We start from the raw sequence: 15,996 nt of genomic DNA on the forward strand, positions 1-15,996 counted from the left end.
GAGCGGGGTGATGTCTATGTCACTCAGTGTTCGTTAATCAGCTTCTTTTTGTTTCCTGGAAGGATCCGTCAAGAAATCACAGGGCCTACAGGCTGACGGTAGCGAAGCTGGATCCCCCACTCACCCCCTTCATGCCTTTGCTCATTAAAGGTAATCTGAAGAGAATTCCTGGAAGAGCAGGAGTAGGTAGTACAGTGAGTAGGGCATTTGCCTTGCATGTGGCCGACCTGGGTTTGATCCTCAGCATCCCTTATGGTTCCCCGAGCACCACCAGGAGTAATTCCTGAGTGCAGAGCCAGGAGTAACCCCTGAGCATCGCTGGGTGTGACCCAAAAAGCAGAGAGAGAGAGAGAGAGAGAGAGAGAGAGAGAGAGAGAGAGAATGAGAATGCCTGGGCTAAGGGTGTGGGGGGCCAGAGAACAAACCATAGCCCAGATAGACCAACCTCCTTGGAACATGGCTCTGTCCTCCTCTTCCACCCTGGCCCCCTTAATGCTCCTGAAGGGGCTGGGGAGATGATTATTGTAGCAGGCAGCCGTGATTGGGGAGACCTGAGAGGGAAGCAGAAGCAGGGGGCGCATTTGGAAATTTTACTAATCTCAGGTAAAATGTTTTAGAAAGTTAAACACCTAACATAAAAGGGGCCTATTATCAGCTTTTTTTCAACGGCAGTATTATGCAAATCCGTCGGCATAATCTAATGGCGCTATTGTGCTTTCTTCCTGTGACATATTTCTGTTAGTGATTAGAATGCGACTTTTATTTCTTTGCAGATATGACATTCACTCATGAGGGGAACAAGACGTTCGTTGACAATCTAGTAAACTTTGAAAAAATGGTATGTATGGTAGTATAACCTTAAACACTCTGGGTATTTTTTTTCCAAATTAAGAATTGCATTTGTAGTCATAAAGGAAATTATCTCCCTAGACACTCCCTAGACATGCAGAACAGGTCTACATGCAAAGGAATTGGGAAAGGTTCAATTCAGATTAGTCTGTCTTATGCTGTCAGCTCTTATGTGAAACCAAGCATCCTGGGCACCTTGGTTCACAGCAGCAGCTACCTACCTCACTGTGTGCCAAAATGAAGGAATGGTCCACAGTATTGCATGTTGCTATTCTGTTGTAAGGTTTGTGGAACTGCTCGGCCCTAGGATCCCTGAGATGCTGATGTGCTGAGCCTGACTTGAGTTCACATGGGTAAAAAGGCAACACTACAGACCATCTTTAGTCCATAGCAGCCATCTCCATGTGGAAGCTATTCCAGTCAAGTTCACCCAATTTTAGAGAGGGAACTTGACAATCTTCATAACCAATCCCCCACCTACCTTTTTTGGGGAACACACAGCTGGTGGTGCTCAGGGCTTATTCCTGGGTCTGCACTCAGGGATCACTCCTGGTAGGGATTAGGGGACCATATGGGATGCCACAAAATGAACTGGGTTCAGCTGTGCCTTAACCTCTGTACTATCTCCTGGGCTCAAACTATTATTGTTGTTATTATTATTGCTTTTGGTTTCCCAAGTGGTGATCAGGAGGCCTGGGGCCCTTCCCAGGGATTCTTGGCCAACCAGGCAGTGGTTCAGTGAGAAGCCTGAGTTGCTGTTTGCACCCTGTGGTGCCAGGATTACCTGGACTACCTGGTGGTGCCTGGGGTGAGGGGGGCTCTCCATTCCACAATGCCCAGGACATTATCCTATGCCTTTGATTGCAACCATACTGGGGTTACTATGTGGAAGGCAAGTGCCCCAGCTCATATACTATCACTACCATCATCCAAAAAAAAGTTTTATAATAATAAGGTGGAACCAGCACCTAGTATTTTCTTGTGCCTCCTCTGACCCCCATATAAAGCAGCAGCATCTGGCATTAGTTACTTTTTCATTTATTTCCTTATCTCCTCTGAAGCGATAAAATCATACCAAAATCTTTCTTTACCACATAGTATGGATTCGTAGGGGTCTCCATTGCCTTCTGAAATCCTGAGACTGGGACAGAGAGATAGTCCAGCAGGGCACTTACCTTGCATGCAGCCAATGTGGGTTCCATCCCTGGCTTCTCATATGGTCCCCTGAGTCCAGCCAGGATTGATCCCTGAGCACAGAACCCAGAAGTAAGCTCTGAGCACTGCCTCTTGTGGCCCTGAAACCAAAACATTTAAATCCCGAGGTTGGAGCCAGAGAGATGGGGTCTTGTAGTATTATTGTGCAGATAAGCATCTGCCCAGGGGTAGGATTTGCAGTGGTCTGTGGTACTGAGTGTGGTGCTGTAAGGCTCAGAGGTCCGGAATAATAAATCTTTCTATAAGCCATAGAGTACTCCAGAATCCTTACCAGAAAACTGTTCTAATTGTTTTTTGTTGGAGGTGGAGAGAAAGTACAGGCTATCCAGCATTTACCTTGCATCTCACACACCCCAATTTGAACCCCCAGTACCTTACATGGTCCCCCAAACCCTGCCAGGGGGCACTGCTAAGCACAGAGGCAGGAGCAATCCTGAGCAGCACCAGGTATGGGGACTCAAAACTGCTCTGTAGCACTGTCCTCTCATCGTTTATCAATTTGCTCCAGCGGGCACCAGTAATGTCTCACAACAAATTGTGAGACTTGTTGTTACTGTTTTTGGTATATCGAATGCATCCTGGGGAGCTGGCCAGGCTTTGCCTTGTGGGTAAGATACTCTCGGTAGCTTGGCAGGCTCTCCGAGAGGGGTGGAGGAATCGAATCTGGGTTGGCCGCATGCAAGTCAAATGCCCTGCTTGCTGTGCTATCGCTCCAGCCCTGAGACTCAAAAACAAAAGCAAAAAGCAAAAAGAAAACAAAACAAAAAATCTGCCTTCTCTTTGAGTGATCCAGGGAAATTTGAAATGCCCTTCAGCAACCCTGGAAGGTCCATGCCCCTCAGTCAGCTTTGCGGACAAGCTTATTGCAAAGCACAGCCTGGCAGTCATGGCCAAGCTGGGCCGTCCTGGTTCCCACGCCTTAGTCTGTCAGGAAGGAGCACAGTTGCACTGTCCTCACAGACACCCTGTCCCAGAGAACCTGCATTCTCATCAGTCTCCCCACCCACCTCAGCGAGGACTGGATGGAGCACTCCATTTCTGTGCCATTTTTATAACTCTTTGATCAACATGAAAACAGCCAATTCTCACTTCTCAGTATGGAGAATAAAGCGTGGTTCCCTTGACTTCTTAAAAGAAAACCTGTTTTCCACAAATGAAAGACTTCGCAAGGAGCTAAGAACCTTCCAGGTGGCTGAGGCAGACATGTGGGCAGAGGAGCGGCTAAGCCAACTGCTGGACTGTCAAATTTGCATGTGCACAGAGGCCCAGAAGTGGGGCTTCCTAGGGATTCCACCAAGACTTAGAACTTCCGATCATTAAAGCCAACTAAGTTGAACAAACAGAAGTCATGCGAAGATCTATCAAATAGATTGGAAGTTGTTCATTGGGGTTTTTAGCTCTTGGTGTCTTTAAAGGAAGAATTTGGATCATCCGCCGTAACTCTCTTGACCCCTTTTCTCCCTAAGAGCAGTAGGTTCATATGTGAGGGACAAGGGCCTCACGGTTTGCTCGTACGGAGCCTAATTTGCAAAAAAGTGACCAGGTTGCTGAGAGAACAATTCAGCTGCCAGAATAGAAATAGGAATCTTAATAACTTTCTTTCCTAGGGTCCACACCTGGCTGTGCTCAGGGATGACTCCTGGTGGGGCTCAGGGAACCATATGTGTTTCAGGAGATCAAACTTTGGTCTGCCACATGCAAGACAGGCACTCTACCCACTGTACTATCTCTCCAGCCCCAGGTTTTTTTTTCTTTTTTAATTCAGACTCCAAGTGTGGGGCCAGAGAGCAGAGGGGATCACTCAAAGGGGCAGTGACAGGCTTAATGCCCTAAATTTGACCCCAGTTTGGTCCTCTGAATGTTGCTGGTAACGACCTGGTGGCCCCAGCACTGCTCTATACCGTCAGAACTGCACTGCTGGGTGAGTCTCACTAGTAGCAGCCTCAGCCCCTTCACATCTCTGAGAAGGAGCCCCAGCCCCCTGAACCTCTGGGAAGCAATCAGGATTCCAGGCCTTTCTGTTCCTCATCTCACCAGCAACATAGACCAAGATTGCAGAACCCAGGTCTCATCCCTGTTTAGAGATTTTTGATGTGGAGTCGCACTCACTGTTCAGCCCATGTTTTATCAGCCGGATACTCAGTCATGCAGAAGTGTGACTGTGTCTCCCTTATTTTCAGCATTTGTGTGACTCCCTGACCATTCAGGGATTCTGTGATAATGAGCAAGTGAAAGATAAAAGGATTCTGAGGAAAACTATTCTTCTCCTGCAAATCTTAAGCTTTATTTACCTATCTATTTATTTATTTAGGGCTGGAGCAATAGCACAGCGGTAGGGCGTTTGCCTTGCACGCAGCCAACATGGCTGACCCGAGTTCGATTCCTCCGCCCCTCTCGGAGAGCCCGGCAAGCTACTGAGAGTATCTCGCCCGCACGGCAGAGCCTGGCAAGCTCACCGTGACGTATTTGATATGCCAAACACAGTAACAATAAAGTCTCCAATGGAGACGTTACTGCGCCCGCTCGAGCAAATAGATGATCAACGGGAGGGCCTTTATTTATTTATTTTTGGATAAATCATGCTAATAGAAAATTTAATTTTGTGATTGCCCTTCCATGACTTAGATGTGACTGGAGAGAAAGGAGGAAAGAGAGGTGGAATTTCCAAAAGATTCTCTTGGGTTTCCTAAACTGGTGTGGTCCCACCTGGCATGGGCTGCTAACTTTCTGCACCCTGAACTCTCCAGTCCTTGCCCTCCAGATACCCCCTCTTCCACCTACCCCTGTCCCTGGGTGGTCACTTCTTGCTGGCCGGAGTTAGGGAGCAGACCCCTTCATGTTCAGGGCGATATCACTGCTGCTTCCAGTCATTCATCGCTGAGACCAAAGTGGCGGCAGAGCTAGTGGCCTTTGTGGGGGGCTGGGATGCTGTTTCCACCCTCCTCCGCCTTCCTGGGAGTCCCTGCCAGGGCAGAGCTCACCAGGGTAGCTAGGAACACAGATGCCTTCCTTGGTGGCAGCTTGACGTTGTCACAGTACACCGCCGTGCCAGCCCCAAGTTCTTTTATTTTGGACCTCTTCACCTTTGAGGTATGAAATGAGGATTAGAGAATTTGTTGCATCTTGGCTTTCAGGATTTATGAGTATGAACAACAACAAAAAAAAAAGAATTCACATGCTGATCCTTCTGCAAAAGAGAGGGGGAAAAAAGACAAGCAGACATTCTCTCTTTTGGGAGGAACATAAAGGAGTATTCAAAAAAATGTTTGAATAAAGCCCTTTGTAGCTTTCTATGGCATACATGAATATTTATAACGTTTCGGAGGTAGGCTAGCTATGGGTCGGTGATGCTCTACAGCAGCTGCCCCTGCCCTGGGCTGCAGAAAGCCTCCTGACAGCCACAGTTGCTTCTGTTTTAGCGGGTCGCTTCTACTGCAGACATTCCATATTTGGGAGGTGTTTGTTTGTGAATATTATTTCCAAGGTAGTTATTTTTCTTTGGAATGAGAAGCCTGGGGCAAGCTTCTGCACTTTTGAGAACATAGACAGAAGCTGATTTCATTAAGGATGGGAAATGTTTTGAGTCCCTTTATTTTTGTATCGCTAATCATGTCACTACATAATTAGCAGCAATATGTTTTCTATCACTGATAATATTACAAGATTCGTGGAGTAAGCCCTGGATTGGTTAACTCAAACTGTGGAAGAAAACAGTCTGAAAACAGTCTGTGGAAGTAAGAATCTGAATATTTAGGTGGAATCAGTCCATCTAAATCCCAAACCTTTTTAATACAACAAAAATCTACAAGAGTACTTTGAAAGTTTTGCTTCTTTGTATAGCTTTCAGAAACTGGGTTATAATGCAGGGTTTATTTTTTAATCTGCCCCCCCAGCCCCCCATTAGGTGTGTTTTGAAGCAATACAGAGTGCCGAAGCTAGGAATTTTGCTTGAAAATATTAAAATATCAAAAAAATGTCCTTGGCCTTAAAGATATCCTATGCAATTGGAAAGATAAATAAAACTCATGATCTTAAAAATTAACTCCTTATAAAAAGGAGTTCACAATAACCCTCAAAAGGATGTCAAAAAGCAAAATACAGAAAGAAGTAATTCTTGCAGCCATTAAATACAGTCACTTAATATAGCCAGATCCAGACTTGTGACCAGGAGCCCCTGTGCAGCCTCACTTCACACTTCCTTTCTGAACTCAGGTCAGGTTGGTCAAACTCAGCTTCTTCTTTTCATTCCTGCCCCTGGGCCTTTACATAACATAAAAGATGGAAGCTTGGTGACACTGGAAGTCAAGTCCCAAAGGGAGTGAGCATCTAGCTAGCTGGGGGACTGCTTTCTTGGGTGGAATCTGGAGCAGCGGGCTCTGGGTATAAATCTAGACTACAGAACAGTGGATTATGGAGTCAGGGAAGGTGTGAGTAAGGCCTCTGGCATACATCCACACTGATGGGAGAATCTTTTAAAGTCCACAGTTTGGGGTTCTTTTACAGGTTTGGCTCTCTTGGCCTCTGAGTTTTAGATCGCTGCTTTAATAAGCCACTTGCAAGTGGGAGCCTTGGGTTTGCTGCCATAGAAAAACAAGTTAAAAAAAATAGAAGATGAGCTCTGCTTGTAGTTCTCAGAAATTTTCCCACTGTCCTGGTATTACCAGAAACTTCCTTGGCTGCTCCAGGCCACTTTCTTGTTACCCCAAAAACCACCAAGCTTAAGGCCCACATTTTGGCTTCTTCCTAGCTGTGACAGTTGGATTATATAGAACCTATGTCTTTTCCACCTTTGTTTCTGATCATATTTACCGAAAACACCCAGGAGGAAGCCAAAAGGACAGGGGAGTTCCAATTCTGTGGAGGATAAATAGACTCTAACTGGATGACTTTGCAAAGAAGTCTCCACTTCAGAACAAAAGACTAACTCCAGAGAGAGAAGCTGTGGCCTGGTGGGAGCTCAGTAAAACACATTAAGAGGCTTTATATGCTGCAAAGCAGGTCAACAGCCATCAGTCCATCAATGTCATCACCTTTGAAAAACCAGGGACTGAGGAGAGAGAGAGATAGAGAGAGCGAGAGAGAAAGAGAGAGAGAGAGAGAAATGCACATGCTTATGCTTTGCATGTGGAAGGCATGCAGTCTTGCCACCACATGATCCCCCAAAAGCACCACCAGAAGAAACCTCTGAGCACCTTCTGGGTGTGGCTCAACAACCAGAACAAAGGAAAAAAAGCAAAAGTAAAGAACCTGGGAACTTAGATGTATGACATCATCATCTGTATCAATGAAAGGAAATGACAGTTTTCTACATCTTGTAATTGAGGTCATCTAGCACCCAAGGGAGATTCAAAAGAAACCTACAACTCAAAGGGAGAACTTGGTTAGCCCAAAATGGCAAGGACAGCTCAAAGAAGTTAACTGCTGGGAAGTGAAAAGAGCCACACCCAGAAGTACTAAGTTGCCCTTTGCTGGGTGCCTTCCAGCAACAATAGGCCCGGTGGTTGGTGGCCCCCTGAGACAGTACACAGCCAGGAAGGAGCTGAAGATGTGATTTGGCATGTCTCAACTCTAGGAAAGAGCCTTGTAGTTGGACATAGTTGTTAGGACAATTTAAAAATTGTTCCAACACCCTATTTGGCCCCCAGAGTCCCCAGGAATAATCCCTAAACCCAGAGCCAGGCGTAAACCCTGAATACCACCAGGTGTACACCCCCCATCCACCATCGCAAAAAATATTACTTGTGTCAGGCCAAAAAAGACAGTGCAGGAGGTAAGATATTTGACCCCTGATGATCCCCAGCTCTGAATATGGTCCTCTGAGTACTGCAAGGGGTTTACTCCTGAGCATAGAGCCAGGAATGATCCCTGAGCACTATCAGTAGGTACCCCCACCCCCCCTCCAAAGAAATTACTTTTGTTAGTGGGTGTCAAAAAGTGTAGGGTCCAAGTAGCAAGCTTACCCCTCTTTAGCCTTCAGAAAGCATTTCAGGGGGGTTCACCCTCTGTTTCGGAAGTTTTTCCTATTACCAGATCATTGTGCAGACCTCACAAAGGAGAAGAATGGACCTTGTTGCAACGCCAGATTTGGATTTCAAAGTTAAACTGAAGTTATCTTTGAGTACAATTAAAAAGGATACGTCAAAATTAAAACCATTGTTAAAATTAATCAAAGATTTAGAAAGGTAGAATGAACTCGAGAGCTGGAAATTACTGATTTAAACAATTGTTCTCACATTTTAAACTACATAATGAGCTAAAAATTATGACGCCTCAGAGTATAGCTGTAAAGAGTAGTCTTAAACCAAAGTCAGAATGAAATGTTTTAGCTTTCAAAACTAAAAAGCAGAACAATTACTCCCTACAAAATGGTATAGGAAGAGGTTTCTGACCCCTGCTAATTGTTTTATTATTCTTCAGAGGGCCATACTGGCAGCATTTCCCAGGGTTTTCAGTAATTACACTCCATTCAATATCTGAAGAATTACAATAATTCTACATGGAATATACTTGTGCCCTTCGCATGCAAAGCCTCTAGGAAAGTGAAAAAACAACTTAAAGTAAATTAGCAGGAAAATTATCATAGTTACTGTTTATTTCAGGGCTCTATATATCAGAGGCTAATTATACATTGTATGTTACATTTTTTTGGAGGTATTTGTAATATGTTTCTCATGCTGATCAACGTGCTGGTTTTTAGGACCTGTTATGAAAGTGAAGTTAGAACTTCTCGGATTGCCTCTTTGTGGATGAGAAATTACCCGGCGCAGACCCAGGCCTCTTGACGCTTGTCGGGCTGCTCAGAGCAGCAGTGTTCAGGAAAGGGGTTGTGAATGGCCACATATTTGTATTTGTAAAGCTTCAGATTCCTTTATGAATTTTTTTCCTCAAAATCAAGTGGATTTTTTGAAAAATTTATGACACATAGGTTTCCTCAAAGTCATTATCAGTGCTTTTTCCAGCTGGGAGTCTTGAGAGAAGACATGGGGGCTGGAATTATACAGTCACAGAGGCTCGTGTCCTCTCCTGACTGGTGCCCTACCACTCTTCCTGCCAGTGTTAGAATTAAATCTGCTAAAGGCTCCCCCACCCTTTAGAGTTTGAGCAACAAAAGTGTCCTGAACAATACACAGAGTTGGGGAAAGGGGGTGTTTCTAGCTGTTGTTAAAATACTAGAAGCAAAAAACGTAGACCTGATTAAGACTAGTGCCGAGTTCTTATCAATGTTTTCCCTCCTGTCTCTGTCCTTCATCTTTTCTGTTCTTCTCGTGTTTTTTGACTAACTAGAATCAGAATTCTTAAGGACAGCCAAAACTTTACAAAGAAATTAAAATCACAGATCACTTAATGATAAATCAACAAAGGCTAAAATAATTATTCTGTAGTCAAATTGAAAACACACTCATTCCAAGATTTTTTTTAACTCAGCCATGCTTGCTACCTGGTTTTGTGCTCAAGAATCACTGGCAGTGCTCAGGGGACAATATGTGATGCCTAGGATCAAACTGGGGCTGGCCACATGTAGGACAAGTGTCTTAATCCCTGTGCTATTTCTCCAGCTTTCTCAAGGTTTTCTAATAGGGTCCAACCCCAGAAATGCCACAGATCAGAGGACACCAGGGTTATACCTGGTGGGACTAGGGGGTAGGGGTGGGATGTGATGGACTAAAGCTCAGGGCTATGAGGATGCAAGTTCTGTGCTCAGCTATTTGAATGATCTCTCAGGCTCTTTTTAGATTTTTTTCATGCCTGTGGCATAGAAAATAGTCATAATAGTGTGGGAACATTTCAAGTTAAAGTAAAATATACATATATAAAATATGGTTTCATTTTTAAATATATACATATAATTTAAAAATATTGCTATTCCTATGTGAAGTGAGGCTTGAATTTTCACTTTGCTTTGAATATTTTTTTGACTTTCCAAAACTTTTTATATTCATGATATGCTCTAAAAAGAGGTTATCGGAAAAAAGAAGGGAGGGAGGAAGCAAGGAATAAAAAATAAAGCTTATTATTAAAATATACTTCTTTTACTGAAAGACAATAATGCAATAATGAAATAATGCATAGTGGATAGACAAATAACTAAGTAGAATATTTCTCTATGTCTATCCAGTCAATTATAATCTAATGCCACACTACTACTCTGAGGAATATGACAAGTTAATCCTCCAGATCAAGAAGACAGAATTTTAGTGACAAACTCTATTATAAATTCACCACAACTTTTTTTAAAAAGATGATGAAAACTAGGCCCCACCGTAAACAAGTCTCGAGGAATGCTGGGTTGCTTTTTTTTTTTCAATGTCCTGAGGAAGAAGCATTTTGACCATACTTCTACCATTGGTTATTCCCTTACCTGAAAAATAGCTTGTGTGAGTGAGTGTGATTGTATCTTTCAAGTAATTAAACAGGTTTCCCATCAGCCAGCTGCCTCTGGAGAGCCAACACCTCAGAACAGGCTACTTTTCATGGTGCTGGGTATTGCCAGAATAAATGATGTTTTGTTTTTCTTTTGGGATTGCACACTGACCTTACTTGTGTGTCAATCTTTCTTTTTTCTTTATTCTTTTTAGCGTATGATTGCAAATACGGCCAGAACAGTGAGATACTGCAGGAGCCAGCCCTTCAGTAAGTGAAATGTCACTGCATGCTGCAATGTGGATCTTGGTGATTAAGTCCTTTTTAATGAGACAACTGGGACAATTAGGAGTCTGGACAGCATTTGATTGTTTGGGAGACACTGTGGGCCACACTTCTGTGTGACTCATGAGCCTTAGGACTTCTTTGAGGTGGTAAAACTTTGAGGTGGAAATAGTTTTTTAAAAAACTAGAAAATAACCATCGGGAAATGAATTGATGAATGAGTGTAAAGAGAATTAAGGTGCTCTTCCCAATGTGACAGAGACAACTATGGAATGACTGCCAGCAAATCCAGTCTCAAACCAGTGCTCTTTGTGACTCACTGCTTGATGTTGAGAAACTCAGGTCTGTTCTTCATGACTCACCTGTGTCATTTATACATGGGAATAGTATATATTGTCTCCTGGGGTGTTGTGAGAATGCATTAATATGTGTAGCACATTGGTAAATGATTCCTTAAGAGGCATTCCTATTCATGACTACTATCCCCAGGTGAATGTAGTGTGCTTTTCTTTAAAAAAATTAACAAAGAGCATCATAACTGTTGTGTGCAGTGCTACAGTGTAGAAGTATTCAACTGTGGAATAGTGGCATGCATTATACTGGGAATTTTGTGGCATCATTGCCACAGATCATCAGGCCAGACCAATGCTGCTGTCTCTTTGAACCAGGGACTTTGGGGGCTGGAGATTTTGTTTCTTCCAGTGGAACTGTGCTCACTTAGCTGAGTGAGTCACTTGAAGACAGTTGGCTCATTAAGTAGAGTGATTATTCGACAGGGACATGACTACCAGTACAATCTCATCCAATAAACCTAGTGCTGAGACTTAGAGATTCTTATCTTGCTAATTAAAGCTAAGCATGCTCCTCCCAGTAATAGACTAGCCCCCAAAGCAAGGGTCTGCTCACATGGGATGCCAGAATTACTAACTGTTCCTTCTTTTATGGATATTTCAGAAAAATAATCTTGGCCTGGGAAGCAAATAGACCTTCAAAAAAATAATAATGGATTCAAATAATTGCACCTCTTCTTCCTTCCAAACAAGAAAATTTTTATACATTATGAACCCATTCTTGCCAAGATTAAGTGTTCTCATCTTTTCATCTAACCATTTACTAGATGTATAAAGATGATCATCTCATATAAAATGTATATGAGAGTATAAAAGTGATACCTACCGGTCTATGAACAGGGTTTATAATCAGTGGCCTTTTAGGAGAGTTCAGGAAATTCCCAAAATTTTCTGCACAAAGCTGTGTTCCTGAGAGGGTAAGTACCCTTGAGAAGGTCCTTAAGGTGTCCAGGAATTAGAGAACCACAATGCACAATAGAACATTTCTCATTCTGTGAGCCTCTCTGGAAGTAAATCCTGCATTCTTGTAGACTCATGAGGACAGTGGTGATGGATAGGGTGGGGAGAGATTATTAGATTTTTTCCTGATCTCCACTGCATTTGTTCAAGTTATGAGTAACTGCTGGTAAACAACAGCTGCTCAGTTCTGAAGTCAACAATCTATAGATAAAACTATAGGAATAGATCCATAAACATTGCGGGAATATGTACAATGTAATTACAGTATATTATACATGTAGAGTACACTGCCAGTAAGAAGCAAGGAAATGAAGCACTGTGGCATTATTTATATGTGATAATTACACTGATGAGTTTCTTCATAGAGCAAGCAGGGGCCTCTGTATCTCCGCTCTGCTGCTCTGTGCTCAGACCTGCAGCGTCCCCACCACCCCACACGCAGATGGCATTCTCATTGTCTTGGGAGTGGCTTGTGGATTGAAGAACATATGGACTGCAGAGCTCAGTGCACCCGGGTGGATGGGACCTTCGTCCAGAGTCCAGACAGTCTGGCATGGCCACTCCCACTGTCTCACACTCCCAAGCCCACAATGCCAGAGAGCCAGGGCACTGCGGCAGATAGGTGAGGTCTGAGCAGGGCTGTCTCCCCCTCTCACTTTTGAAATAATGGTGCAGTTTCAAACTTGGGAGAATTTTCAGGAAAAGATCCAGAATTTTCCATTTCTAAAGAAAAATAGGAAGCTCTGTGAACTAGGGTTATGGACTCCCATGTGACAGCAACATGCAGGAACTCAGCAGTCGCTTCAGTGGAAGCTGTGTTTCCATTTCACCCTCAACTAAGCTGCTTCTTTCCACCCTGCTCCAGGGAGACCAGATCAACCTCAGAGAGCTCAGTGGCTTGGGGGTAGGGGGGAGGAGCGCAGGGAGCTGGAGGGGGGAATCTTTGCTGAATGGTGATGGGAATTTTAGACAAGGGGCCTCAGAGAATCAAAGGTCTTGCTGAATTCATGACTTCAGCCATATGTTGTTTTTTTCCCTCCCATGAATATGGACAGTCTCTAAGAACAGTCTTTTTGATAAATGCTGCATATTTTTATGCAAGAAATAAGAGGAGTCGGACTGGCTAGTTTCACTGTCTTGCTTTTGTTCAACTCAGGTATCAAGGGCTTTGGTTAAAAGCTAATGAAAACTATGTCTTTTGCTGTTAGTCCTCATCCAGATCAAAGGGGGCAGAGGCCAGAGTGTGAGACACAGGTAGAGTGGTGAGGGATGGAATTTTAATGTATAACCACTGTCTCTCTCAGGAAATGCTTTTGCTTCTCTTTGCTGATGCTTATTTTTCCAAGGTTCAATGCAAAGAAAAATGACCAGAATGGGTATTTCAGAAAAGAAAAGGGTAAGAGGAAGGAGACTGAACGATCAAGTGGAAGTATTTCAGTGAATCTGGTGTGTGGAAAAGGGCTTGATGGGACCCACAAGTCTCTGATACATGGAATAGGTAGCTGGAGAAAATAAGGCTGTATCTTTTTATGCATATATTATGTGCGGCCAATTCTGCTCTTTTCTCTTTCAACAGATCCTGATGCAGCTCAGGCTAATAAGAACCATCAGGATGTCCGGAGTTATGTACGGCAATTAAATGTGATTGACAACCAGAGAACTTTATCACAGATGTCACACAGATTAGAGCCTCGTCGACCATAGACATTTAAAGTGCCCGAACAATGGTTGGTCTCCAGTCCACAATCTTTCCCCCACAATTGTCATTTATGCTACTACTGACTGTGTTGTCCCTAGAGAATTTCTACAAAACAAGACAAAAAAAAAACTCTACATCCTGAGACACCTCAGGGCTGCATTCAGCTTACCAGCACCATGATGAGAGAAGAAATTATGACTTGCATAAAGCTTGCACTCTCTAGCTTAGAAATGTCCATTTTGTAGCTGCCCTATTTCATTTCCAATTGTGCCATCTTTTTTCTGCCGCCTAATGTGAGGCCCAATGGAAGAGTGTGATAGAAACTTCATTGTCAAAAGGAATATTAAGCCTACTGACTTTTTCCCCCCTAGAAGTGTTGACAGGGTGAGATGTGCTACAAATGGGATTTATTTGGATATATCAGTGGCAGGAGAGTTTCATCATTTTAAAGTCAACATCTTGATTTGAAGCATGGGGTTCTGGGAAGGTGTTGAGGAAGTCCAGTTTTTAGGCTGTATTTTCCATCTTCATCGTCTTGACCTCTGACAAAAAAGTGAACCTGATCACATCACAATAAAACAGTACTGCTAGTTCAATAATTTAGGGGGACTGGTCTGTAATGTCTGAATGATATAAGGAATAATATTTATGTTTACAATGTAACTTTTTTAAACCTACAAATCAGGATCACATATGTAAGAATTCCACTAAGAAACTCCAAGGTTTTTAAAATTGCCAGCATTAAGGTTAAAAAATAAATAAATAACATTTCAGAAGAGCACAATATGCACAAAGCATTTTTCAAAATTAAAATATTTTCCTGGGCATTAAAAACCTTTACTATTGGCTACCTATTGTTACTAATTTAAAAAACACATATTTTCTGGACTTAAATATTGTTACAAATAACTTAATTTTCAGCAATTGTTTTGCACTTTCAAATAGATTGTAAATAGTTCATTCAATCAATGGTATAGAGTTATTTATTTGCAACATAATATTGTGCCAAATAATTACTTTATTTATTTTGTTTAGTATGTAATTTTGGAGTACATTTTTCTTGGTTTTCATAATTGGGCTACCTTTGATGTGTAGGAATTGTATGTATGTATATCTCCTGTACAGCTAGTATCTTCATTAAATATAATTGTTGACAAGAAATTGTGTTGTTCTCAAATCTTATAAAGTGGGAGGGATAACTGTTGGTAGGAGAAGATCTTGGACATTTTTTAATTGAAATAAGATATTTATAAGATCAAAGTCACCCTCTTAAAACATTTCAATCAATGTATTTTAGTATATTTGAAAGATTGTACAGCCTTCATCTCTTACTGATTCCAGATTCTCCACATTCCTAAAAGAAACTTCATACCCAGCTAGCAGTCATTTCTCATTCTACTCTTATTCTAGTTCCTGGAAGACATGAATTGCTTTCTGTTACTGTGGATTTACCTATTCTGGACATTTCATATAAATAGAGTCAGATAATATATAGCCTTTGTGCTGGTTTCTTTCACTCATCATATTTTCAGGTTTCTTCCACGCTATAACATGGATCAATACTTCATTTTTTTGGCATTTTATTTTTATACTATAAACTATTTGAATATACCACATAGGTTAATATGTTTAGGGGCATTTGAGTTGCTTCTATCTTTCTAATATTTCAAAAATCACTGCTATGAAGAGACAGAAATTTCAGATAGGGCCCATACTATTTCTCAGTGATATGTGCACTTAATAAATATTTGATGAAGAAATGCCTACAATTCCCTAAATTTTCGGCATGTCTCTGGGTTTGTTTTGTTTTGAAATGATTCACAAACTCACAAACTTTCTCAAAAAACAGAAATACAAAGCATAAACAAAAACATGACCAGGATGGTCTCTTCAAACAAATTTAAAATCCTCAACATGAAATACCCCTTCTTCAGGAGAGTCCCAGCAATCATGAATACATTAAAGTCTCTGAGAAAATGTTCCTATAATCTCTTAATTCTCTGCCACCCGGGTCTATCTTGAGAAATGCTAGAAAAGATCAATGTCCTGCTGTGTTACTTTATATAATAGCTTAAGATTACCAGGAGCAGAGGTGTTTCCTTCTTACTCCCTGCTTTATAGGGGTCATGGTCAGCATGACTTGGGGAACCCCACAGTGCTGGGGACTCAGACTCAGTCTTGCACGTGGTTGACCTGTACTCGACCACATAAGCTTTCTCTCTGACTTCGGGATAATATTTTACAAAGTAGTATGCTTCCTACCCAGCACAGTGCCTA

General features: G+C 42.3%; 1 protein-coding gene across 2 annotated transcripts in view; it reads left to right on the plus strand.

Moving 5' to 3' along the window:
• RAPGEF4 (Rap guanine nucleotide exchange factor 4) overlaps window positions 1–14,880 on the plus strand; it is a 336,825-nt gene extending 321,945 nt beyond the window's left edge. For both annotated transcript variants that reach the window (XM_056110137.1, XM_056110139.1), the window contains 4 exons: window positions 63–150; window positions 774–838; window positions 10,641–10,695; window positions 13,597–14,880. In XM_056110137.1, the coding sequence (XP_055966112.1) occupies window positions 63–150; window positions 774–838; window positions 10,641–10,695; window positions 13,597–13,724 (336 nt within the window). In that variant the 3' untranslated portion in view covers window positions 13,725–14,880. The remainder of the gene's footprint in view (window positions 1–62; window positions 151–773; window positions 839–10,640; window positions 10,696–13,596) is intronic.
• The last annotated feature ends 1,116 nt before the right edge of the window (window positions 14,881–15,996 follow it).

The sequence above is a fragment of the Sorex fumeus genome, unplaced genomic scaffold (assembly GCF_029834395.1).
Source record: "Sorex fumeus unplaced genomic scaffold, SorFum_2.1 ptg000009l, whole genome shotgun sequence".
Classification (NCBI taxonomy): Eukaryota; Metazoa; Chordata; class Mammalia; order Eulipotyphla; family Soricidae; genus Sorex; species Sorex fumeus.